Raw genomic sequence first — 12,740 nt, forward strand, 5'->3', positions numbered from 1 at the left:
TACTCTGCCTTTTAGTCCACCAGTGACGTGGTTCCCTAGTACAACTCAAGGCCCTGGACTGCTGGCTGCCCCTAGCAGCCTGCCTTTCATCCTTGGCATCCCATCTTCTTACTCTCTTCCTAGCCTGGTCTTGAACTTAAAGAACCTAAAATAGTCAGTGAAGGGGCATTCATGGTCCAGAAGTAGACTATAACAACATTGGGTATTGATTCTCTGTATCATTGCTTCTGCATACCCCCATCTCTGTCCAAATGCCCATCCCCCCTTTCTGGGGGAAAATTTGCTTCGGGGAGAAGCTTTGAGCTAATCCTTGTGGAGCATTGAGGACGTATTGAGAAATACTGGTTTGTCTGACGCTGAGCACCTGTAGTAAACCTGAGATACAGACAGTCTTGGGTGCCTTGTAGTCTTTATTCTCTCTTGGGGGATTCTGGGCTCCTGTGGAAGTGGCCTGGCCTACTGTCTGTGGTTTTCAGAAATACAAGAAAGCAGGACTGGGGCTAGCCTTAAATTAGATTCAGTGAGGAAGAGTACACATAAGTATCAGCTTTTCTCTGAAAAGATTGTGGTGGTGAGTGTAGGATAACTGGGGATTATGAAACAGGATCTATTCCACACTCAAATTCCATCTCACATGTAAGTACATACATTCTCAGGCTGAGCTTGGGCTGTGGGAATCCCAGCAGACGCATCAGCAGATGGCCTTTCCTCCCAAGTGAGTCAGTTTACAGTTGACTCCTCATTCCTGGGAGTAACTGAACAGGGTGGGGACAGAGGGTGGGCGTACTGAAGGAACTGGCCTTCTGAAGAGACTCTTAAAAGGTCTCTGGGAGATGATGAAAGGTAGCCATTCTTCCTCTGCTACTGCAGCCTAGTGTTCCTGTGAGCTAGGCAAGTGCACCCCTGACCAAAGGAAGTCATCGCTTTGCTCGTCCAGAGTATCGCCCTTTTCGTGGGCATGCTGCCTTCAGCCTCAGTTCTGCTCTGAACGCATATTTTTTGTTTCAGTGAGACCTCGAAAAACTATCCGGAGTAAGCAGGGTGTCATCCCCCCTGCAGCAAGGCCAGCCCGACGACCAGGTAAGAAGCCGCATCCTGCCAGGAGGTCCCGGCCCAAGGCACCACCTGTGGAAGATGCCGAGGTTGATGAGCTGGTGAGAATTACTTCCCATCCGCCCTCCAGCATTTGTTCCGTACCCCCAACTCCAGTCCTGGGAACTCATCAGGCGACAGGTGGAGCCTCCCCCTGCTCCCTCCTCCCTGACTTTGGAGGCTGATGGGGCAGATGGGTGGGCCTGGAGGCAAACGAGGCGGCAGGCCCTCCAGGAACGGCTATGTCCGGCATCCCTGCTGCAGCCTGCAAGCGTCTCCTCTCGTTAACAGGCAGCCTACGACTTGTTAAGGATTTTAAAATAGTCTCCATGTGTCTCCCGTGGCTCAGAGGGGCTGGGTCTCTGTTGTGGGAATGTCAGCAATGTTGGAGCCTCACTTACTCTTGGGTCTTTCGCCGACAGTTGTCACGGGAGGGACATTACCCTCCCCTCTGCTCCTCAGCCAATGTAATTTTAGTGGTTTTGATTTAGATTTCACTTGAGCTTTGAAGAACGAAAAGAGGCTCTTGAAAACTTGGTTGTTTTGACAGATCAAGTTGGAGCAGGAGTGGGCTGGGGTCATAAAGTAAGCCATTAGAGAGCCCGGAGGGCATTCAGAGCATCTCCTGCTTGCCTGGCCCTGACCCCTCAACTCTGCTCCTCCTGCTGTGAGTTACAGCCTGTTACTGCCCCTGGAAGGAAGGCCCTGCTCCTTTCTCTTTAGCCACTTAGCTCCCACAGGCCTGCGGGCAGGACCCCAAGAAGGGAATTGTACCTCTTGCTTTTTTTTCCCTCAGACATCCCAGCCCCACAAAATTGGCTGCTGGTGGTCCCCATAACCCGCCTGGCTTTCTGCAGTTGCTTGTTTATACTCATCCATGGTGTTACCATAATCCCAGGTCCATCTGCTCTCAGAGAGCTAGCGTGCTATTGACAGTGGCCCTGTCTAGCTGACCTCTAGCAGGACCACTGTAGTTCAGCAGCTGCAGCCTGCCTCTGCTGCTTTGATCACTGTCCACCAGGGAGGAGGCAGGTGGGCTGATGCCCCCTGGCTGAGAACACTTCCTGACTGGAAGTCAGATGATTTTGACCGTCTCTCATCCAAGAAAATGGTTGAACTTTTTCTTTTTTTTTAAAGCAGATATACATGTTTTCTGCCCTGTCCATTCTTTTTCTCTTGGACCTGCAATAACATGTCTTCTTTCTTTGGGGCCAGGTGCTTCAGACCAAGCGGAGCTCCCGGAGGCAGAGCCTGGAGTTGCAGAAGTGTGAAGAGATCCTCCACAAGATAGTGAAGTACCGCTTCAGCTGGCCCTTCAGGTGGGCTTCGTGGCCGCAGGCACAGAGGAGTAGGGCTAACCTTGCAGCTGGTGGAGGGCATACCAAGCTGAACCCCTAGGAACTACCCTGATCCCTTCCCTCAGGACACATCTCAGTGGCAGGGAAATTAGCTTCCCAAACTGTCAGAGACAGCTCTGAGTACAAGGTGAACACATCTACTCTGCCTGCTGGTTGGCTGATCTCAGCAGGATGGGCATTCTGGGGCTGGTGGTTTGGTAACAGTGTCTGTCCATTGGATTCAGGGCTGTGCTAATCTCTCCATTTGGTTCTTCTCTAAGGGAGCCTGTGACCAGAGACGAAGCTGAGGACTACTATGATGTGATCTCCCATCCCATGGACTTCCAGACAATGCAGAACAAGTGTTCCTGTGGGAGCTACCGCTCTGTGCAGGAGTTTCTTATTGACATGAAGCAAGTGTTTACCAACGCTGAGCTTTACAACTGCCGAGGCAGCCATGTGCTAAACTGCATGGTGAAGACAGAACAGTGTCTGGTGGCTCTGTTGCATAAACACCTTCCTGGCCACCCATATGTCCGTAGGAAACGCAAGAAGTTTCCTGATCGGCTTGCTGAAGATGAAGGGGACAGTGAGCCAGAGCCCATTGGACAGTCCAGGGGACGAAGACAGAAGAAGTAGAGAGGCAGGGCTGGTAAGGGAGCTGAGGCTGGGGGAATCGAGGGAGAGAGCAGGGAGGGTGGGAGGGAGATGAGAGAGGAAGCTGGAGAATGCGGAAGGGAGGAGGTCCCTGGGAGCCCAGGAATGCCTTCATCCCAGGCTCGGGCCCTGTTTCCCAAACTCTCCATGGGCCTCAATCGAGCAGAGCACTTTGGAGAGCCTCATACTGGGTTGGTGGTCTTTGCCCAGAAATACTGTGGGGGTAGATGGCCTTAAACCCCCTTTCTGAGAGTTTTCTGGAAGAGTCCAAGGGTATGGCTTTTCTTGTAAACCCAGTTCCTTTTCTTTCTTTTTTCCTAAGGTCCCTCCCACTTTGGCCACCACAACAGTGCCAAGCCCTCTGGTCTCCAGGGGAGGGATTACTGTATTACGTAGAAGGATGAATGGTAATCAGGCCAACTGGGAAGGTGGTGTCGATTTTTTTAACCTATATTTATACACAGTCTTGTTTCTTTAAGCCCGTGCTCTGTCTCTCCCTCCCTCTTAGGTGACGGTATCAGTGAGTGCCATACAGAATTCTGTATTCACCAGCATCATGAAACAGTTGTGGTCTGTTGAGTTGATCTTGGCAGAGTAAAGGGACATGTTCTGCAGCCATTCCTGAATACCCTTACCCTTCTTTCTGACAGCTCCCTCCCTGCTCCCGCCCCCACCTCACCCCCTCAAAAAAACCTAAGGCACTTCACTCAGAGACTGGAGCCCTGCTTGTAACCGTGCATATAACCTTTACTTTGATGGGTCTGGCCAGAGGGGTGTTGGAGCCTAGCCCACCCACATACCAGACAAGCTCTTACGGGAGCAGAAGAAAAGCAGGAAGAATTTAAATGTTTAACTTTTTTTTTTTTAAATTGACTTTTCTAGTTATTAATGGTTGCTTGTTTCAGCAGTGATATTGTATAAAGAACATCTTGTAAAAATATTTGTCATCTTGCTTTGGCACATGTACAGTACAATTTATATGATAACGTGTTTGCTTTACTTTACCGCATCTCAGCCCATCCTCTCTCCTTCAGAGAAGTTGGGTTGGAGCTCATCAGGGCAGGCAGTGGAACCTGGTCAGGATGGTCCCTCTGCCTGCCCTGGTGGCCGTTTCCGCCGCCCCGACCTGCAGCTGCCCCTGCCATGCTGTTCTGGCCTCAGAGTTCCAGAATCTCAGTGCTCTGTGTTGGGGGGAGGGATGGGGAATGGAGGGCAGGAGGAGGGGCGCAGCGGCCCCATCCCACAGCGAGTCTAGTTAGTAGTTATGTTTAGGGAAAACTTTGTAGTCTTCTTTCCTGTTTATGGCAGATTTTGATAAAAAAAGCAAAACAGGGTTTAATTTTCTTTTCTATAAACTTTGAATTTGGAAATTTGGAGCACCTAAGCTCTTCTGTACCTTACTTAAGGGAAAAGAAATCCACCAAGGGGATTGCAGCTCACAGAACCTGAGAATAAAGCCTCTTAAAGTGAAACTTCCAAGCTGTGGTCCCTGTCTCCCCATCCTCCTTGCCTCCTTGGGATTTGCTCCAGGGACTGCTGGATAGGTTTACCGTCCTGGCTCCCGCAGGCTTGGGGTTAGCACTGACGTTACCATTTCACAGTCCCATCTGCCAGCACCTTCCCTGCCTTTTACCCTAGAGCCAGTCTGTTCTTGTTAACAGTGAGAATTCCGTGTTCCCACTTCAGTGATACCTGAGTTGTTTGTTGTTTTTTTAAACTGTCTTTACGGAGGAAGGGCCCCATTAAAGGGTAAACTTGTAATAAATTGGAATTTCAAATAAACATTATGTACTTGTGTTTATAAAGAAGAAACAATTCTGGTGAATTTTTCTTTGTGCTGTTGGAGGTGGTAGCAGACAGTGCAGCCCCAAGCACTGTTTTCCCATGGCCTCTTGGAACCAGTTCTTCAGGCTCAAGAGGACCTCTGGCTTAGTCTTTTTAAGCACAGGTCAGATCCATCTACTGCATTTCTTTGCTTCCAGGAGAAATTTCTGGTGCCCTGGGTAACTGAAGCCAAGACCTCCAAGCTTCTCCTGGCCTTGTCTCTGTCTCAGCCCCCCTCCCCAGATTTCATTAGAAACTTCTAGGAATTAGGAGGAAGTATTTTTTAAGGCTTCACATGGGAATTTGTGTAGTCCTTTAGGACTTAACTTTGGGGTAACTCCTGACATTTTAAAACACTTTTCTTTTCAAGGAAAATTTCAAACATACAAAACAAATTCCCATGTACTGAGCTTCAACAATCCTACCGCATAGCCAGTCTTGTTTATTCATGCCTTCATTTATTTTTTATGCTGGGAGTTTATTTTATAAAGTCAGAGTGGTTGATTGGAGTAGGTCACCGCAGGGCGACAGCCCGCCTGTGGAATCCCAGGATTCTGCCGAGCCGCCGCATGATCCCATTTACTGAGAAGTGAAACCGCCTGCTTCTGACCAGCTGCACCGGGGACAGCACAAGGTAAAATGGGAGGAAATTTGAGGAGAAACCTAAGCCCTGGGTGCGGGTTCTGCCACTGACTGGCTTTGTGGCCTTGGAGAGCATGGGCTTCCAGCCAGGCCTGCACCGAGCCCTGGGGATTTTCAGCCCTGCTGGGGAGGAAGCGGTTTGCCCCAAGGTCAGATTGAATTTGACCAGCCTTCCAGCTCTGGAAAGGGAGTTGGGTTACCCCTGAGCATTTTCCCCACAAGCACAGCTGGACTAGGGGCTGCCAGCCCACATCTGTGAAGCCCTGTCCTGGGGTGGGTTTCTTACATGACACTAAGATAGTACCTGTGGGGCATTGTCACCTCATCTAGGGTCTGTATCCTGGTCTTTTTTGATTGTCCCAGCCCGTGCCTCCCTAGCAGGGTGTGACCTTGGGGGAAGCACCTGATCTGGGTTGACTGCTGCAGATGGAGCCGAGAACTTTTTTTCTGAGGACAAGGGTCTGAATCATTACTCTGGTACAATCTCCCTCATCCTACCTACTCCTCTTTTTCCTCAAACCCCGTTCCTGGGGAGGGGGCACAGTCCGGGGTGGCAGTGAGGTGGTGGTTGGATTCCAAGGCAGCTACTCATGGGCGGTGTTGCTTCCACTAGGGAACCATGTCTCCAACTTGCCTGAGAGCCAGGGTCCCCTCAGCAGGATGCTGAGTGAGATACTCAAACCAGGTAGGAAGAAAAGGTTGCTGTTCCGTTACCACTTCTGCTGTAACCCTGCCCAGGGCCTCCAGGCCTTTTCACTGCCCTGGAGCATCCTCCTTTGGGGTGGAACTAAGCAGGGGGTGAGGGCAGCTACTGACCACCTGGGGCCTCTCCTCAGTCTGACTCCAGTGAACTTTGAATTGTTACCCTGGAACTGATCTGACTGAGCTCAGGGCTCAGAAGTTCCCTTAAGAACAAGCTCATGCTTGGCCCTCACAGACAGGCTCAGTGGGCGTGGACATGCACATGTGCTGCTCTGAGGAGCCATGTGCTGGGCTGCCACGGCCACCGAGGGAAGGCGCGGGGGGTACACCCTGCACAGGCCAGCAGGTGTTGGTTTCTGAGGCATTTCTGTTGGGCTGTGGAATTTCCTTTTTGAGGGTTGGGGGAGAGGTTTCTGTGGACAAAACCACCCTTCCAACTCACCCCACGCCCTGCCAGAATCCACGGTGTGGGGGTCACAGGAGCTCTGGAGGCCACAGTCTCCCTAGCTGTGTGATCCTGAGCCAGTCAAGCCCTTCAAACGCTTCCCTTGTCCGTGAAGTGGGGAGAGGAGGATCATATGGAGGGCCACTGTGAAACATCTTCAGTACTGTTTCCGTCTTCCTTTTCCTCCAGAGGGGGACTTTTCCGTAGTATCTTCCAGCACTGAGATCCCTCCCTCTCTCCTAATTTCCAGCCTGTGTGAACCATCCCTGCCCCCATCCCAGTTGTCCTAGAAGCCAGTCTTGTCTCCGCTGAGTGGGACATCGGGACATAGCCAAGTGCCACCCTCTGCCCCCTCCACTGACTGGCAAGGAATAGGGTGAACCAGTGCTGCTCCTGATATTCGCCCTCCCCTCCACCCTTGGCCCATGCACATCACTTGTCTTTCTCTTCCCCTTCTCTGGAATCCTCTCATGACTCTGGCTGCCCCTCCCTTGAGCAGCAGGCCCTGAGCAGCTTCAGCTTGACTCCTACAAATCTGCAGCCACTGCCCCTCCCACTCCCAACTTGAGCCCCTGTCACCTTCTGTATACTCCTTCTGTTCCTCAGTCAGGGACCCTCACGGGGGTTTCAAGGTGTTACGGTCACTTGGCTTTGCTGGTCAAAGGTGGTGTGGGGACTTCCTGTGTTCTCTATGAGAAGGGCAGGATTTAGATGGGGGGTGACATTCTATGTGCAAGAAAAACATAAGTAAAGGTGTGAAGATCACAAAATTCCCCTGGGAATCAGTACTGTTAATTGTGGTGAGGGACAGCCCCTTCCCCTCAACCACTGAGGGAGCTGACACCACCTGTTTGATCTCCATTTGGTTTCTTGTCCCTGTGAGATTGGTGGTTGGTGCAGGGTTAAGGGCTCTGGGTTTGTGGGGCGGGGCTCAGCCCTACTCTTGATACTGAAGTAGTTGACCTTGGACCTCCCCTTGGCTGGCAGTGGGGCTGGACCCTTGGGTCTTCCTGGCAGTGACAATGTAACATGCACCCACGGACAGTCACCAAGATGCTCACAGTGGCCAAAGTAGAGGCCAAGATGGGACCCCCAAGGTCTGACCCCCATGCTGATGGAGACAGGGTCTTCAGGATGGCCACACACAGCTCACAATGGACAGAGGTGGCACAGGTCCCAGCAGCCCTGCACTTCCCTGGCACCAGATACACACAGTACCTTTTCCTAATCCGGTACACGAATATGCAAGCTGCCTCAGGTGAGCCCTGCCCCTGCCCCATTTCTCACAGCTGCACTCAGCACCTCAAACCTTTCCACAGCCCTTTAGGGGCTGGGGGCCCGATTCCCACTATCCTCCATATCTCTATGCCTGAGTATACTACCAAGATGCTGGCTAATAGTCCAGCCCCTTCACCCAGAGGATGAGGGGGTGAGTGGGTGCTCTGACCAAGGAGTGAAGGGGCTACATCAGTAATCTTCAAAAGCAATGAGGACAGTCAGAGTCCAGCCTCAGCCCTCAGGCCCCAGGGAGGGGACGGCAAAATAGATCCACAGCGAGACAGTGGGAGCAGGTCCATCTGGAGGACCTTTGAGACAGGCTGATGCCCTCATTTTTTACATACATGAGGAAAGCGAGGTCTTACAGCTCCCATACAGGCTAGTTTCCCCAGGGTCAAAGGTGGGAGTGTCATCCCAGGGGATTCCCTGAGTATCCCAGCAGGCAGCCCAGTCTCACCTTGGGCAGTGGAAACTCAGGGCTCAGACAGGCAAGCAGGTTGCCAAACGGAGCAGATAGGCCAGAGGGGAAAACTCACTCCAGGAGAATCTGGGACTCCTGCAAAACACAGCTGTTTCACAGCAGGATGTCCTCCTGATTGCTGGAAGGGGATGAACCGAGCACCCACCCCCAGCTCTGCTCACATGGGAGACTCCTGCAGGGCCCTTCCCCTCCTACCTTTCCCGTCTCAGCCCAGAGAGGACTCAGCGGTGCCACACGGGGGTTTATTCCAGTCACAGCTTCCAGAGAAACTCAACAATAAATTACATCATTAAATAAACTCCCTGCTGCACCACGCCCCCTTGTACCTCTCCTCTCCACATTACCTCTGCCCCAGTACCCTGTGGGGACCCAGCCAGGCCCAACCCCTGCACTAGGTTACAGGGGAGTGAGCCTCACTGGGTCCTGACAAGTGAGGGTTGAAGAGTCTACCCGCCCTGGACCTGGGCCCCCCTGCACTCACTTGCCTGACCTTGACAGCTGGGCAGCTGCTAGTCAGCTGTCTCCTCCGGAGGGGGGCTAGGAGGGGGCAACAGCCGCCCCAGGCAGGCCTGTGTCCCTAGAGGTGTGTGGGGTTCTCCAGAGTAGGGTCCGTCTTAGTCATGTGCAAGACGACGGTGGGGGCCTTATAGTGGCAGTGGGTGCCACGGCCATAGCCCCCCGAGGCCCGGCAGGCCTTTGCCCGGGCCCGGCCAGCTGCCATCTTGCGGTGGCATAGGCTCTGCCAAGTCTGGAAAGTCTTGGAGCTCCATACCCAGACGCCGCTGGTGATGCCCACCACCAGCGACATGAAGATTTTGAGCATAAAGACAGCCACCGTGGGCACGGAGCCCCCTTGCAGTGAGCAGTCCCTCCGGCCACCGGGAGTGGTGGCCGCCAAGCACGGCTGCTCTGTGGCCCTCAGGCGCCAGAAGTCCATGTTGAGGCGTTCATAGACGTAGCACACAATGACGCAGGTGGCGGGAACCGTGTAGAGAATGGAGAAGACTCCAATCTTGACCATGAGCTTCTCCAGCTTCTCCGTGTTGGTGCCGCCTGTCTTCATGATCTTGCGGATGTGGAAGAGAGCCACGAAGCCGGTCAGGAGGAAACTGGTGCCCAGCACCAGGTAGCAGGAGAGGGGCACCAGCACAAAGCCGGTAAGCGCAGCCGCATCCATGCTGGCCACGTAGCAAAGCCCGGTGAGCTCATCCCCCGCCACCTTGCGCAGTGTAAGGATAACGATGGTCTTGAGGGCTGGCAAGCCCCAGGCCGCCATGTGGAAGTAGCTGCCATGGGCCTCGATGGCCTCATGGCCCCATTTCTTGCCGGCGGCCAGGAACCAGGTGAGGGTCAGCACCACCCACCACAGCGAGCTGGCCATGCCGAAGTAGTAGAGCAGCAGGAAGACGAGGGTGCAGCCCGTATTCTCCAGTCCCTCCTGTATCACGTACAGCGCACCCGCCTCCTGGTCGCAGGCCACGCTCTGGGCCCCAGCCACCGCGCGGATGAGGAACGCTAGCGAGTAGACGTTGTAGCACATGGAGAGGAAAATGATGGGGCGCTCGGGGTACTGGAAGCGGTGAGGCTCCAGCAGGAAGGTGAGCACGGTGAAGGCGGTGGAGAAGAAGCACAGCGCCGACCACACGGCCATCCAGACGAGCGCGAAGTCCTTGTCGCGCCGCGACCAGAACACCTCGACGCCGGACCCGCAGCGCGGCGCGCACGAACGGCTCTTCTCCACGTACTGGAACTTCTCCGGGTTCTCGCAGGTGCCGCCACCGCCCAAGCCCGGGGCGGCGTCGCCGGGGGGCCGCGCGGGCCGCGGCGCCACGGGCAACATGCCCAGGCCCTTGTGGGGCTCCGCAGGGCCCACCGTGGCATTCTCGGGCGCCTCCATGCAGAGCGCGTGTGGGTCGTTGCGCGTGGGCAGCCGAGCGCAGTCCAGCGAGTCCGGCCAGCCGAAGTTGAACTGTTCCATGATGGGCGCGCAGCGCAGCCGCGCCTGCTCGCACATGGGCCGGCAGGCGGGGATGGGCGTCGAGACCTGGTCCGTGCACATGGGCGCGTAGAGCGAGCATAGGAAGAAGCGCAGGTGGCTGTGGCAGCCGTACTGCACGAGCGGCGCGAACTCAGCCAGCTCGGCGGCTGCCTCGCCCTGAGACGTGTGGCCCAGAAGGTTGGGCATGCGAGTCAGGTTGTAGCCGATGCCGCGGCACATGGGGATCTCCATCATCTGGCAAGGCGCCGGCCCGCGCCCGCGCTCCGGGTCGAAACGGCCGATTTCCAGCGCCGCGCCGCCCGCCGCCAGCAGCTGCCACAGCAGCAGCGCCCGGCGGAGCGGCAGCACGGCCATCCCGGGCGGCCCCGGCCGAGAGCGGGAGGGCGGCCCCGCCTCACTCGGGCCGCGCCGTCCGGCGCCCTCGCACCCGCCCGCCACGTCGCGGGGCGCGGGCCATAGCCGAGCGGGCCGCGAGTGTCCCGGCGCGGCCAGACGCCCTGGGCAGCGCGCGGGGAAGCCGCCCGAGGGAGAGGAGGCGCCAAGCCGGCGGAGAAGCCACCGCCGCCGCCACTGGAGCGCCGGCGGAGCCAGAGCGGGCGCCGCCTCCCGGGGCCGCCGCTACAAGCCTGGGGGCGGGGCTCCAGGCGGCACGCCCAGGGGCGGGACCTCCACGCTCCGAACACACCCCGGGCCAGGTTTTAAAGGCGCCGCGTCTCGCTGCCTCGCCAGGTCATCCACGCGGGCGCACTACCGCGGGGCTGGGTGTAGGTTCGACCTCGCCTGCCCCCTCACAGTCGGTTCTTCCCCTTTTGTTGCTGCCCAACTTCTCCCTGAAACCGTACAGTCAGCCAGATTTCCCTGCCCCTATACCGGGTCACCTCTTTTACCCAGACGAGAACATTTCTAAGGCTTCCCGGCGTCGGACGCCTCGGCTTTTTACTCGGTGATAGTACAAGTGCAGCCTCTGCCTCTACGCTCTGAGCATCAGTTTCCTTTTCTGTAAAACTGGCAGATAATCCTGTAAAAATGAACAACTTATTTGTTGCTCACGTGCTGCTTACCCGTCACACCTAACACTTGACCTCACTGTCTCTTCCTCCGCAATCCAAGAACGTTATGCTCTTTCCCAGGTGGGCTTCGGGAGAGCTGTCACTCGATCAGCGGGAGGCTCTGCTGTCTAGGGTGCCCCCTTGACACCTCTGGGACCTCGTAAGACTGCTTCCCACAGAGCTAGAGGGCTCGGTTTTAACACCCTCAATCTCCTATTGCCCTCTCCCTCCCTGTCCTCTGAGCATCCTTAGTACAGGGTATTCCCGGTTAACTCCTCTCCGCACAAGACGCCTGCTGCTCTCTGGTGCTGCCCCAATCGCCAGAATCTGAACTGCCTGAACCACCACCACCCACGCCCCACTAAGAGACCCATGGAATATTTTAGCTCATCTCGCACCCTCCTCACCTAAACCTGATAGTTACCAGGATGATACCAGATCATTACTCCCCCTGCTTCCATGCTCAGCACCTAACCGTGGGGAGGAGGGAGTTCTGTCCTTTCCGTTGTACAGATGGAAACACCAAGGCAGTCCTAGGGATGTGGCTCAGCCTGCGGGTGACAGCTGACAAGTGAGTGAGGTCTGACTGCAATCCCTCAGCTGCCCACACCATTCCACCCCTCCCATCCACTTCCAGGTTGGGAAGGTATTTCTGAGGGGCTGGGGTTGCTGGGGGCTGCCTGGAGTCCCAAATCCCCTTAGCCCTCCTGCCTTCGTCCAGCCAGGTTCCCATGTGGTTCCCAGGTAGCTCTGTGGGTGAAACCTAAGTGCCACCCAGCAGGCCACCCAAGGGGCCCTGTTCTGGTCTGGGACTCCCTTAGAGACTGCCTCCCTCCTCCCAGCCCACCCCTGTCTGTCCTCACCCCTTGGCCTAGATGTACCTGGAGACTTAGATTTCAAGTGAGTGCTCAGCATAGGTCCAGCCCTAGCAGCTGATCAGGGATGCTTCTTGGATGAAGGACTGAGGGAGTGGCCTGCACTGCAGGGGGCTAGGAAACTGGTGGAGGACCTATGGTGAGCCAAGCGGACCCTGGACCAGGCATTTTACACAGTGACTTTTTAACTCTCAAACAGCCCTGCAAGGAATTCTGTGCCCATTTTACAGATGAGAAATTGAGGCTCAGAAAACAAGCTTTTTGTCTAAGATTACACAGCTCACAAAGGACAGGGTTGGCATTCAGGGCTCTTCTACTGCACAAGGCTGCCTGTCACCACCAGAGCAAGGGCACCTGCC

At 55.3% G+C, this 12,740-nt stretch overlaps 2 protein-coding genes across 5 annotated transcripts in view; one reads left to right on the forward strand and one right to left on the reverse strand.

The window, feature by feature from the left end:
- BAZ1B (bromodomain adjacent to zinc finger domain 1B) overlaps window positions 1-4,885 on the forward strand; it is a 58,415-nt gene extending 53,530 nt beyond the window's left edge. The window contains exons 17-21 of one of the 4 annotated variants that reach the window (XR_012061264.1): window positions 1,009-1,154; window positions 2,308-2,411; window positions 2,711-3,081; window positions 3,409-3,493; window positions 3,595-3,732. Coding sequence is in view for 3 of the 4 variants with exons in the window: in XM_072943122.1 (XP_072799223.1) it covers window positions 1,009-1,154; window positions 2,308-2,411; window positions 2,711-3,068 (608 nt within the window). In the remaining variant the exon portion in view is untranslated. Of the gene's footprint in view, window positions 1-1,008; window positions 1,155-2,307; window positions 2,412-2,710 lie in introns of all 4 variants that reach the window. The other 3 variants (XM_072943122.1, XM_072943121.1, XM_072943120.1) reach the window with 3 other exon arrangements.
- Window positions 4,886-8,686: 3,801 nt separating this feature from the next.
- FZD9 (frizzled class receptor 9) lies at window positions 8,687-11,051 on the reverse strand. The gene has a single exon (XM_072942106.1). It carries the CDS (start codon window positions 10,809-10,811, stop codon window positions 9,036-9,038), a length of 1,776 nt encoding a protein of 591 aa, XP_072798207.1. The 5' UTR covers window positions 10,812-11,051; the 3' UTR covers window positions 8,687-9,035.
- Between the last annotated feature and the right edge of the window lie 1,689 nt (window positions 11,052-12,740).

Source organism: Vicugna pacos, chromosome 18 (genome assembly GCF_048564905.1).
Source record: "Vicugna pacos chromosome 18, VicPac4, whole genome shotgun sequence".
Lineage (NCBI taxonomy): Eukaryota > Metazoa > Chordata > Mammalia > Artiodactyla > Camelidae > Vicugna > Vicugna pacos.